This window comes from Humulus lupulus, chromosome 8 (genome assembly GCF_963169125.1).
Source record: "Humulus lupulus chromosome 8, drHumLupu1.1, whole genome shotgun sequence".
Taxonomy (NCBI): domain Eukaryota; kingdom Viridiplantae; phylum Streptophyta; class Magnoliopsida; order Rosales; family Cannabaceae; genus Humulus; species Humulus lupulus.
In genome coordinates this window covers 2,000,213-2,013,975 of record NC_084800.1, presented here as the reverse complement: position 1 = coordinate 2,013,975, position 13,763 = coordinate 2,000,213, and the positions used below count along the sequence as shown (strand labels likewise).

General features: G+C 31.5%; 1 protein-coding gene across 1 annotated transcript; it reads right to left on the bottom strand.

Annotated features, from left to right (window-relative positions):
* LOC133794116 (probable LRR receptor-like serine/threonine-protein kinase At1g53430) lies at positions 1-10,706 on the bottom strand. The gene is made up of 24 exons (XM_062231314.1): positions 10,558-10,706; positions 8,879-9,050; positions 8,132-8,203; positions 7,486-7,554; positions 7,333-7,404; positions 7,171-7,242; positions 6,992-7,063; positions 6,828-6,899; positions 6,656-6,727; positions 6,494-6,565; positions 6,314-6,385; positions 6,065-6,136; positions 5,884-5,949; positions 5,277-5,342; positions 5,106-5,144; positions 4,976-5,019; positions 4,539-4,891; positions 4,183-4,387; positions 3,934-4,068; positions 2,836-2,954; positions 2,063-2,273; positions 1,737-1,974; positions 1,434-1,584; positions 1-700 (listed from the first exon to the last, which is right to left on the bottom strand). The coding sequence occupies exons 1-24, from the start codon at positions 10,658-10,660 to the stop codon at positions 299-301; spliced, it is 3,021 nt and encodes a 1,006-aa protein (XP_062087298.1). The 5' UTR covers positions 10,661-10,706; the 3' UTR covers positions 1-298.
* Positions 10,707-13,763: the final 3,057 nt, after the last annotated feature.

The window sequence follows — 13,763 nt, the reverse complement described above, 5'->3', positions numbered from 1 at the left end:
TCGTATTATAAAAACAGGCCATTGCTAAACTCCCCTTTCATAAAATGTAGTACTTTGTTTCTAAAAATTCATTAAAAGAAGATATTTTTTTGGAAATAAAGAATCAATAGATCTATATTTCACAACAAACATTTAACTTGAGTTAAGAATGATAATTCCCATGAAATTTTCAACTGTTATCTTTACTTCTAAACAAGTATATATAAACTCACCAACCAAACTTAGGCTAGCTGCAAGTCTTTCCTGGAAGTACCAAATATAATGATAGTTTTCTCTTCATCTTATTCCATTCTACAGCCTAGACATCATGTGAGAGGAGCTTAGTATTTGATGAGACATCGTCCGTAGTGTGGAGAGAAACAGAGGAATCAATCCAAGGCGCATCAGAAGACATGCCTAATTCTTGAGTGTCATTAGGGTACAAAGAAATGTCTTTTTGGCTGTCAAATACTATCTTCTCAAAGGCTTTGAACCTTGCGTTATGGTCCATCGAGCTGCGTTCGACTATTGGTGCTTGGACTGGAATTTTTCCTTCAAGCATACTGACAACAGCAGACATGGGTGGTCTGAGACTGGGAGACTGATTGGTGCATAAGAGAGCCAAGTGAAGCATTGACATAGCCTCATTTTTGGAGTAATTTGAACCAAGAATGGGGTCAATAAGTTCCAAAATGTTGCCTTGTTCTTGTAGATAGTAAGCCTGTAGTTACATAGACCAAAACAAATGAAACTGTTATTAAGCTTGAAAAAGGAACATTATAACTAATATATATATATATATATGGAAGACTTCTCAATAGTTACTATTCATAAATATAGATGGGTATTAATAATTATGATGATGTGGCAACATAGTGACTTGGTATAGCAAGTCACCAACAGATATATTAATTCGAATTTAATTCATTTTTTTGTCATAATTAATGTTGTTTCCAACCAATGAGAGGCACTAACTATATTTAGAAATTGACACGCATTTGAAAAATAAAAAGTTTACAATATTATATTTTCATAATAAATACATATTTTTATCAGGTAACCTTTCTAAAAATTTGAAAAAATCAAAATTTATTTTTATAAATATTAATTAATAACTATAAATATAGATCATTGATCTTAATTTAATAGTTAATATTACAGTAACCATTCATGAGTAGTAACTATTAAAACTGCACCCATATATATAAATATATAAGATACATCATGCCAAAGAATAAAGTGAAAGAAAAAAAAATCAATATGCAATGTGTTTGATCAAATAATGGATTAATTAGTGTGCAATTTTAAGGATTTTTCAGGTGTTTCCCAACAAACAATTTAAAGGAAGGAACATTCTTTCTAAGACTCTATCATGTTTCAAAATTTTGCCAATAAAATTTAAGAAATATATTGATAAAAGGAAAGAACTATAGGATGCAACGCATTTGACTAACCCAATCAAGAAGATAAACAAACTCCTCCTTTGGCCGGTAATTTGTGTTGCTCTTCCCACTAACAATCTCCAAAGCCACCACTCCAAAGCTGTAAACATCGGCTTTATCGGTCAAGTAACCCCTCATTGCATATTCTGGAGCCATATAACCTCTGTATAGAAAACAGATAAGTTCACAACAGTGAGTATAGTGCCACAGCCAATAAAGGATTTATTCTCAAGCATTTTCTTAGTAAATACAGTCAGCAGCAGCACTGAAAAATTTAACCAAAATTCTTAGAAGAAGAACAAGAAAGAACCATACATTGTCCCAGCTATCCGTGTGCTGATATGAGTGTTCTCTTCTTCATCAAGCTTTGCTAAACCGAAATCAGATATCTTGGCATTGAAATCCTTGTCAAGAAGCACGTTGGTTGCCTTTATATCTCTGTGAACAATTTTCAACCTTGACTCCTCGTGAAGATAAGCTAGACCCCTTGCTATCCCCACACATATCTTCTGTCTTGTTTGCCAGTCCAAGGATAGTTGATGTTCCTTGGGACCTATCAATGTTGAAAGTAAGAAAAACGAGGCCAGTCTTATTATGAAGTGTACGAAAGAGCAACAAAGATTGGAGATTCAAGTAACTACCAAAAAGTGCACGAGCAAGACTATTGTTTTCTAAGTACTCATAGACGAGCAACAATTGGTTTCCTTCAATGCAACAACCATAAAGCCTCACTAGATTTGGGTGTTGTAATGCAGATATCATGCCTATCTCATTGAGGAATTCACGATTGCCTTGCTTTGATTTTGATGAGAGTTGTTTAACAGCAACCACGCGACCATCTGATAGTGTACCCTACAAAATGTTGAACATCACAACATGTGAAAACGTAATTACTTTATCACTGAGACTTGAATACAATATTTTATCACAACACACTCTAAACACTTACACACTTTGTTTTGGAGCCCTCACTTAATAATTTCGCTCACACTATTTTTATACACACTTATATAGTACTCACTTAGACTCACACTCTTATAAACACACTTTGCTACAAACTTGAACACACATTACATTTGTATTTATAGGCTACAAAGGAAACATCTAAATATTTCTAGAATTTTCTAACTTTATAATTTATTTAACTATTTTCTACATTTTTCTAAATGATTCTAGAACTCTCTGTGTATTGTTTAATTAGTTCTAAGTTTCTTTAAGAACTTTCTAGAATGTTCTACGTTCTTTCTCGTATATTCTATAGCATTCTAGAACTCTAGAGCATTCTAGATACGGTAATGACTTTTAACCCAAAATTGTAAAGTGTATCCTCATCAAATATTTAGAATATATATGATTAAAAAAAATCTCACTATATTATATGTAATGCTCAAGTGTACCAAAGTATTATCCTTACCATGTAAACGGGCCCGAAACCTCCTTCGCCTATCTTGTTTGCAGGGTCAAAATTACGAGTAGCAGATTTTATGTGTCTTAGTGAGAAATATCCTGTTTGTAACTCTAACCCACGTAGCTCTGTAACAAAGAAAGTTATTACATAATGTTTTCCACTATTAATTGAATAACCAAGATGGGAAATGAAAAGTGATTGTTTCAAAGAGCATATTGGCCTTAAGTGGAGTGCTGCCAAGCAAAACTAGTCCATTACTCTTCAAGTGGGGTATCACATTGTAGTAAGACAATCCTAAGAGTACTTTTCAATGTTTGAGCCTAACAAATTAAAGTTAGTAAATTATTGAATTTTACATTTCAAATTAATATTTTATCTATGAGGCCTAAAGTAACATAACGAATGCTCCTTATTACGATACTTGACAACATTTAAAATACTTGTTAAGAACCAAACTTCTTTTGTAACTGTATTTGAAAGCAAGGTATCAATGCAAGTAATCTGTCTTAGTTTAGCCTAGAGTTTACAAGACAGAATGTTAATCAATTCAGATGAGAATACTATATCTCGAATATGCACCCGAGCAATAAGAGAAGCCCAAGCACGGCAGCCAAGCACCAATGTGAAGAAAAAAAAAGACACTAATGGGTACATGCAAATCAAAACACTACCAGCAACAGCAACACGCTAATGCGGTGTTTGGTTTAGTGGAATTGAATTAGAATGGTAATGGAATTGAATAAGAATGTTAATGTGAATAATATTATGATGTTTGGTTTAGTTTTGGAACGGACTTTGGAATTAAAATTATTTTGTTTGGTTTGATGTAGGAATCAAATGAAATAAGCAGGGTATTGACAAAAATATCCTGTTTTTTTTATATGTTCAATATAAAGATTTGCAACAAAATGGTCATTTCACTTTTTTTTTTCTAATATTATTTTGGAAATGATTCATTTTCAATAGTTTTAGAGTGGAATGAACTCCGACAATTACACAAAGCACAGATATCCAACCCTTTTCCAAGTTTACTTTGTACTTGCAAGAATAAACCATAAGTTATAATTTTTTGGGGTAAAACATTTATGGGGTCATGTAAGTTACCTGGATCTTCGAGGTCTTTTCCCCCTAAATAGCCCTTCTTTCTAAGCCATAATAAAATAAACAGGACAAGCACACATGATCCAGCTACAATGCCAATAATCGATCCAACAGAGAGGCCAGTATCAACACTAAAGTCTGAAGAGAAAGAAAACAAAAAAAAAAAGGGAAAAAGAAAGTTATTTCGATACTCTCAAGTTTTAAGCAAGACAGAGATCATCAAAGTTTATCATGATAGTCAAACCTACTTACTTGGTGTGACAGTAATAGCAGATATAAGAGGTCCATAGGCACCCGAACCCCGTTGAGGAAGAGCATTGGTTCCTTTCCCAGCCCAATATAAGTGGATCTCCAGAGTGCCACCACTAACAAAAATATTATCAAATGTCTTGGTAGTGACTCTGTGAGCACCTCCAGCTTTCTCCACAATGTTGAAATCCTTCTCAACTATTTTTCCCTATTCATAAGTTAGCAAAAAACTTCAGTAGCTTCAACAAAAATTGATTGTCTCTCTCTTTCAAAGCTAAGTCAGCTGATATAGAATCAAGTAATAAAATTACAAATGAAACCAGCAATATTCTAGTACTGCAATCTCTACATTTCCTCACTTGAATTGAGATATCGAATATGCGCCTGCCAAGGCTACTAAATGTACGGTCATCAGAAAAAACTATCTCAGCAAAGTGAAGCTGCACTTTGTAACTGCCTTGTACCAAACAAAGACCATAGTACTTAATTGATTGAGGAGCCAGGCGTGCCGTTCCATAAAGTGTTGTCGTATCGTTTGTTTGTTCTTTGAAAGTGTTCTCGCCACTCTCAAAATCCCCAGTAGTGCTATAGGCCCATTTTTTTGATGTTGAAACAAAAAAGTCTGCCGAACCCCCTAAGCTTCGGTCCTCTTCGTATTCACTCCCATTAACTTTTATGCTCGGCCCTCCGCAATTGATAAACAAAGAATGGTCTGCAGTAGCAACACTCTTTAGAACAATTTATGTTTGTGAGAGTTTTGGCAAGAATACATGGCGTGATTCGGATATATCCTTACATTTTGGTTTTTCTGGGCAGGGAAGATCCTTCTTCAAGCACCACCTGCTCGTTCAATCAAGTGTTGGTCGCTCCTTGTGTTAATGAAGTTTAATAAAACTAAGTCAATGTCAGAATGAGGAAGGACTTACGAATTGGTCTCAGAATCTCTGTAACTTGAAACTAGATTCCTGATCATGATGAAGTTAACAAGTTAGCAGAAGAAGATACAATGGGAATGGATTGAAAATTCGATACACACAAAAATGTTTTTAGTATAGCCGTTTTTATCTAATCAAGAGATGCTACGATTACAAACTTACACTTTTTCCATCGCTGAACAACTAAGCTGGTCAGTTGGTTTCGTGAAATTGTTGTACGATAAATCACTGCAAACGGATTAGTAATGAAGTTGGTGATGAACTCTTGGTTTTCTATGCTGGTGAAATATGATTAAACACTAGAAATTGACCGTATGTTATAAAATAGTACAGGGATTTGTAAATTGCCACATAGAATAAAGACTAATGAAGGGAAGAGAAGACCACCAACCAAGTGGCCTATTGGCAAAGTCGCATGCCTGATGTGCTAGAGGTCAAGGGTTCGAATCTGGGTGACTCACTCAGGTAGCGTGGAACGACAGTACAAAGAGTCTTAAATGTGATTACTATGTGCGCCAGCCCAGTCACCCTTGCCCCTGGCTCCGCATCCATTTAGTACTAGCTGGTTGAATGGAGCTTAGGTCACGCACCCCATCATAAGTGGGGGCGACCCATTGAGTAGGGTCTTGATAAATATTCTTTGACGGGGTTGGAGTTCTCATGGTAACGCCGGAGGGGAGCCACACCGGTAGTCCCCTCTCCTTTTTCCCAATTAAAAAAAATGAAGGGAAGAGAAGAAAAAAAAAAAAAAAAAGCTTAAAATACGCACAATAGGGCTTTGGGTTTTATTATCCAATTTGGTACTTCTCCAGTCAGCGAGTTGTTGGTCAAAAACCTACATCCATAAACCACTCCCACTCGTCAATGAAATGTATTGAGAAAACTAAGTAAGAGTAAATTAGGCCTCAATCTTGACAATGAAACAAATGCACTAATACTAAATAGCTTACACGAAATCTAGTTTGGATTTTCTCCCCATCTCCTCTGGAATTACACCAGTCAACTTGTTGAAACTCAGGTCCCTAAAAAATTCCAATACAGGCATATATATTAGCAGTTCTCGGCAAAGATTACATGAGAGAGTACAATCCAATTAAGTATACATGCATGGAATCAATCCATCTTGTACAGTGATATTTCAACAATACAAGCCATGCCAATTCATTAGCTAACTATTTAGACCAATTTTAAGTGCTTACAATGTCTTCAAGTTTTTCAGCTCTCCAATGTAATCTGGAAATTTATCATTAATTGAGCAATTCCTCAATACCCTGAATGGAAAAAGTGAGTGCAAGAATATGGTAAGTCCCGGAAAATTATGGAAATAGTCTCATACAATAGGATAACAGTTGCATCATTTCAAGTCATATTGAACTTACAATACTTGCAAAAGCTTCAAATCTCTCAAATTGGGGAAAGTTGTACTTGGTCCTCCCAAATCAGATATTCTCCTGATAAAAGTGTCAGGTAATTCAAACATAATATTAGTACACCCTTCTATACCAAACAAGTAATTAACAGATGAAGGAGCCAGGTCTCACAATTGAGTCAAGTTTTTCAAATTTGATATGATGGAAGGAAGAGGACCCTCCATGGATGTGCCCTGCATATCCCTGAAACAAATTTAAACTTTCAATGTAAGTAAATTAAATTTATTTCAAAAATGAGAGAGCAAAAAAAAAAAGATAAATGAAATAAAAATTCAGTACTCACAGTCTACCAAGATTTGTCCAGTTCCTAATAAGTTCAGGTATGATCCCTGATATTCTGTTCCCATCTATCCTACTGCAAACCATAAGCAATGATGAGAAATTTCTGAGCTTGGAAAAAAAGAAAAAAAAAAAAAAAAAACTTGAACTATAAGTTCTTTCCCTTACAAATCTGTCAAGTTCAACAAGTTTCCAAACGTTTCTGGTATTGGTCCAGTAAAATTGTTCGCACTCAGCACACTGTACAATAGAAGATGTTAATAAAAAATTGTTCAAAGCATATATATATGAAAGAAATCCAATCCATAACAAGCTTGCTCTCTCTTTCTTTCTCTGGCCATTCTTACAGTTTTCGCAAGTTATTCAATCTCCCAAGCTCCGGAGGAAGACTGCCATCCAAAAGATTATTGTCCAATACCCTGAAAAACAAATGACCGTATTTACATATATCAAAGTCAACTTTTATGTAATCTTCACTTTGTTCAGTTGTGACTGAAGTCTAGACTTACAGCTCCCTGAGCGTTCTAATGTTACCAATCTCTGGAGGAATGGAACCACTGAGTCGGTTTCCCAGTACACTCCTGCGCCAAGCCAGCCAACAGTTAAAAAATGATGACACATTTCAGAGATACATTGTGAAATTATTTATACAAGTAACTTACAGAATGCGCAGGGGTGCACGAGAAAGGCTTGGGGGGATTGATCCATTGAGGTAGTTGCGAGTGAGATCACTGTGTTTAGTTAAAGAAAACTTAGTCTTCTGCCACTCTATAATAATATTTATTATCTAGTAATAAACTCTGAAAACCATGCTTCTACTTGACAAGAATTATGGGTCTCTGTCTAAAAATCAATTGGTGATTAGTGGAGTTACACGTGTTCTTATTAATGGTTCAATATTCTTACATTTATTCTATGTGAGATACCATAGTCTAATACTACTACTATTGGAACTACCATTAAACTCTGAATGCATTGCCGTGTTATTGCATGAGTAAATTCTGAAAAGTACTATCTGATTTATGTGACTATGGGAATGTTTAAAAATGAAGTTATGTCTCACAAGCTTTGTTCTAGCACTTTTCTATAAAATTAAAATCCAATGTAAATGTGCACTTAAGTTTGTAATCCAATGTAACTTTTTCTGTAAAATATATATAATTCCAATATAATATGAATGTGCACTGAACTATATCAACTAATTTGAAAAACTACCTCATATCAGAAGTAAAAAATAATATAACTTTTAAAATCCAATATATTTAAAAGGTTGTTAATTAATTTAGAGAGTAATCACATAACACTCACAGTTCTTCAAGATGAGTAAGATTGCCAAATTCTTCAGGTATAACTCCCGCTAGACTGAGGCTCTTCAACTGGCTGTCATATATTATGCATTAAAAGAAGGACAAGTCAGGCTTCACAAAAAGCAATAATAAAAGAGCACATCTCTCAAACACTACTTTGGTATTGAATTTAGGGTTTATACTTTTTTGTACCATGTGTTTTGTCCTATTAACTGTTTGGACCCTGTGTTTTAACAAATTACTTTTTGGACTCTATGTTTTGTAAAATAGTTAAAATAGAACCCTAAATCCGATTTTGGTCAATGATTTATCAACTAAAATCATAAATAATTTACTAAACTAACAATTCAGAACAAAAATAAAATCATTCTGCTTAAAAACTGTGTTGTTATTTTCATTTTTTTCTTCATCAAAATTGAGTTTAGGGTTCTATTTTAACCATTTTACAAAACAGAGGGTCTAAAAAGTAATTTATTAAAACACAGGGTTAAAAAAAGTATAAACCTTTGAATTTACTCCAGGGTCTCACATATTATATTTTAAGCTATAATAATCTATAATATGTAATACGTGAGACTTGATATTAAATTGCATGAACAGAAGTATAATGTTGAACACAACTAGTGTACTTTTAATTGTCAAAAATTAGTGTCAGCACAATGTTTCAAGGAATTTAATACCCAGAAAAAACTAATGTTGAACAAAGGAAGCATCAATTAGTGATAAGGTAACAATTAAAAAATCTTACATGGATTTGACATGGCAAATAGTACCGCTTCCGGAAGAACAATCACATGTGACATTGCTTATTTTATCGGTGTTAGTCACATTCAAGCCAGTGCTGGCCCAACAAGAAGTTCGAGTGATGTTCCAAATACCGCTCAGCTGTAGCTTTTTGGATATTGTTTTAAGAACTTCCACTGCCACATACATACATACCAACATCAGCCAAGTAAATAAATAAAGGGTTTATACATTTTTAGACTCTGTGTTTTCTCTCATTACTTGTTTGGACCAATTGTTTTGATAAATTATTTTTTAGACCATGTGTTTTCTAAAATAATTCAAATAGACCCCTAAACTCGATTTTCTTCAAAGTTTTTTAAATTAAAATCACAAATAATTCATCAAACTAACAATTTAGAACAAAAATACAGTCATTCTGCCTAAGAACTGTGTTGTTATACTCAATTTTTTATTCATCAAAATCAGATTTAGGGGCCTATTTGGACCCTGTGTTTTTTATTATACAATGTGTCATTATTATTTCTTTGCCTTGCCATCTCATAATATCCTTGTGTATTCTCAAGCCTCACATTTTAAGATTTTTATTATTTCATTAGCTTCATTGTAATGTATATTAGAACACATTTAGTCATTGTGGTGCAATGGATTTGTCTCTTAACTTCCGCAAAATCATATGATTTTTATGGTTTCAATTAATTTATCTTATTCTTTTAGCAACAAATATTAGAATATTGTAACCTATCCAACTTGATTAACCTACTCAATTAAACTTGAAAAATTGACGAAAAAGAAACCTGAAAAAACGTAAGGATTTTTCTAACTCGGTTATTTATTACATTGGGCTGGTTGAAAATCAATGCTATAACCCACTTTGTGCAATCAGACTCGCTCAATCAATGTTTTTTCTTTAGAAATTATTATAAATTGACTTTAAATTTGAAAATAAGTTAAATAAAAAAAGTAGAGGCAATTATAATTGAACTTTAGAATTATTATGTGATGTTTAAACTTAAATTGTTTATTGATGACTGTTGATTTAATTAGTTTCAAAAAAAATTGTTCATATAAATATATATAAATGGATTGAATTTAGTCAAATAATTGAAACAATTCTATCAATTATTTTAGATATTTTTTCTACTTAATTTATAAAATAAATGTCTCTTTTCTTTTTAAATTTATCTCCAGAACATTTTAATTATATATATGCTACTCTTCAATATTTTCATAAATATGTTTTTATAAATTTTGTATTAAAATTGAAAATTGAAACATACTTTAATTAAAAATTTGGATCTTAGACGGAAAAAAAAATCTTTTCCGACCCAACATTCGGGTTTAGCAAACAAAAAAAATGGTTGATTGAGTACTCTCATTAATTAAAAAAAAATCACTTTTTTTAAATTATAAGATAATTAAAAGATAATAATTTGTAATTAATGGTGAAGCTGGGTAAAGTATATCTCTGGAAACTAATTAAGAAGCTGGGTAAGAATCAATGGTGAATATCATTACTTAAAAAATGTAAAAGCAAATGAGTGTTTGTTGAAAACTTTCTCTATAAATTCACAAAAGTAAGTTTACTATCAATAAATAAATCGAAAAAATTAATGGAGCATTATATTAAACTTTAACTATATATATATATATATATATATATTAGTATCCTCAGTTTCTCACCTTCTTCTTGAGGCAGAAGTTGATCAGCATTTGATCCAAAGCCATTGAAGCAATTCAGAGCCAGAAATCCATATACAAACACAGCTACAAAACTACATCCCATCTTAGTTAATTTTGACTCTGTGTGAGAGAGAGAACGGTGAAGTTAATTAAAGGATGGAAATGAAGAATATATCTCTGAAATGAAGAATATATATATACAAAAACAAAGACAAATACAAATACAAATGTAACCAGGGTTGTGGGGCCTTTTGCTACAAGATTAGCTTTTTAAAATGATGACTTTATATATGTTTATATTTTATTATTCATAGGAGTGAGCCCCACTCAGAGTTCTAAATAAATGAAATTCATAGGAGTGGCCCCTCAGATTTAAATATATATATATATAGAGTATATTTTACGGGCTTGTTGTTTTATCAGTAGGACTATTTGTGTTTCTTGATAAGTAAATCGTGAATAGTTTTCGGTCAGATATTTTTTTTTTTTTAGTGTGTGTGAGAGAGAACGGTAAAGTTAATTAAAGGATGGAAATGAATATATCTCTGAAATGAAGAATATATATATATATATATAAACAAATACAAATATAACCAGGGTTGTGGGGCCTTTTGCTACAAGATTAGTTTTTTAAAATGATGACTTTATATATGTTTATATTTTATTATTCTTAGGAGTGAGCCCCACCTAGAATTCTAAAATAAATGAAATTCATAGGAGTGGCCCCTCAGATTTAAATATATATAGGATAATTTATTTATCGGGGCTTCACCTTAAGCTCTATCAGTAGGACTCTTAGTGTTTTTCGATCTGTAAATCGTAAATAGTTTTCGGTGCGACTTTTTTTTGAGTATGTGTGAGAGAGAACGGTGAAGTTAATTAAAGGAGCCTTTTGCTACAAGATTAGTTTTTTAAAATGATGACTTTATATATGTTTATATTTTATTATTCTTAGGAGTGAGCCCCACTCAGAATTCTAAAAAAAATGAAATTCATAGAAGTGGCCCCTCATATTTAAATATATATAAATATATATATATATAAATAGGACAATTTATCAATAGAACTTCACTTTAAGCTCTATCAGTAGGGCTCTTAGTGTTTCTCGACCCGTGAACAGTTTTCGGTATGACTTTTTTTTTTATGACCATGTATATTATAGCTATTTAGAGTATCTTGCAAATTTTCAGAAAATTTCGAATAGTTTACAGTACCGAAAACTAGGTGCAAACATGTTGTTTTCCTCGCGCATAAAAAAAATTAGTCACGCGTGTAATAATATGTTTGAACCTAGTTTTCGGTACTGTAAACTATTCGGAATTTTCTGAAAATTTGCAGGATGCTCTAAATAGCTACAATATACACGGTCATAAAAAATCGCGCCGAAAATTGTTCACAGGTTGTAAACACTGAGAGCCATACCGATAGGGCTTAAAGTGAAGCCCCTATAGAAGAATTCTCCTATATAAATATAGAAATTACACTAGATTTTTTTGAAAAGCTTACAAAATTATAGAATTTGGGAGATTCTCCAATTTTGTGGGTATAATATATGGGAATTATTTTCCTTAAAAAATCATAATTATTTAAAGATTTTTATAGTTTGTATTTTGAATAATTTTTAAAGTTATTATTGTTATTTTATATGTTTTTTTTTCAGTAGTTATTTTATATGTTTTATTACATTTAGGTTAGTTAATAGTTTTATTTTGAATAAATTAAAGGGAAATTCTACAATGCACACTATATTTTTGGGTAAGCTGGTATATTCTTCTTATTTTCGATATTTAGATGATTTTGAGCATAATTTTTTTTATGATCGTGTATATTGTAGTTTTTTAGAGTATCTTGCAAATTTGTAGAAAATTCAGAATATTTTACAATGTCAAAAATAAAGTTAAAATAATTTGTTGTACGTATGATTATTTTTTTTATACGTGTGGAAAGTAACATAGGTTGAACTTTGTTTTTAGCATGGTAAATTATTTGAAATTTTTTGAAAATTTGCAAAATACTTTAAATAATTATAATGTACATGATCATAAAAAAAAACATCAAAAATCATTCAGAAACAGAAGGGGTGTACCAAAGAAGCACCACCCTAAATTATATATTTACATACTTGTTAATTCCAACTCGAAAAAAAAACATTTAAAAAACCTAAAAATTGTTATTTTAAATTAAATTAAGTTAAAACATATTAAATGCTATAAAACTTCCAAAATAACTTTAAACTAAAGTAGAACAAATAAATAAAAACCTGAAATTAAATAAAAGTAAAATAAACTCAAATACCTAAAAGAGACATGATTTAACCTATATTAATGGAAGAAAAAAAATTAAACCTTAGCAAACAACAAGATGAACAGCTGCGACAATAAGGTTGGTGACCCCTTATTGGTTGCTTAGATTTAAGTGTTTGAGTTTAGTTTATTTTTATTTAATTTCAAGTTTTGATTTATTTATTTTTTTTCTATTTTAGTTTAAAGTTATTTTAGAAGTTTTATGAGATTAAATAGGTTTTGACTTAATTCATTTTTATTTAGTTTTTTAAAATTGATTTTCTAAATTATTTTAATTAATTTATTGTCATGTAGGTATTTGAGTCAATGTCTGGTACTTACAACAGTGATGTTTAGTATTATGGTCACAAAAAGAATACTACTTTAAATATTTTCGTCGAACATAACCTGTAGAAAATATTACAGAAAGAAAGAAAAAGGTGAAAAAAGTAATCTAAAAGGAAGAAAGCCGCCGAGAACTAATCAATATTTGCTATGAATGTCACTTCATAATATTAATAATTTAATTGGGTTATCTCAATTCAGATCCCACACGTCATATGATTATGTTTCTGCATGTTCTATGTATTTTCATAGGACAAATCAAATAAAAATAACTATATATACATCAAACCAGGATTAATCTTTTTAAAAATAAGTTCATATTTTAGGTTCTTCATTTTTTTTCAATAACTAATTTGAATAATGTATAAGGGATTGGGAATAAGGTTTCAAAATGGTATAAACTATCTTGTAGGGGGAAATGGCAGATTAAAGAATAAAGAATAATTAGAGAAAAATATTTCACATAGAAAATATGTAAATTTAACAATATATAAGAGTATACATTACTACACTCATTATTAATTGGTTTTGAGATGGAAACTCCACTTGTGATTCGGGGATAATGAGCAAAAAAAAAAA

Excerpts from the sequence above, each read along its gene's own strand:
- LOC133794116 (XM_062231314.1), bottom strand. The coding sequence starts at position 10,660 with ATGGGATGTAGTTTTGTAGCTGTGTTTGTATATGGATTTCTGGCTCTG. Across the intron at positions 1,585-1,736 it reads ACACGGATAGCTGGGACAAT|AGGTTATATGGCTCCAGAAT; the intron begins GTATGGTTCTTT and ends TTTTCTATACAG. Across the intron at positions 701-1,433 it reads TTGTTTATCTTCTTGATTGG|GCTTACTATCTACAAGAACA; the intron begins GTTAGTCAAATG and ends ATGTAACTACAG.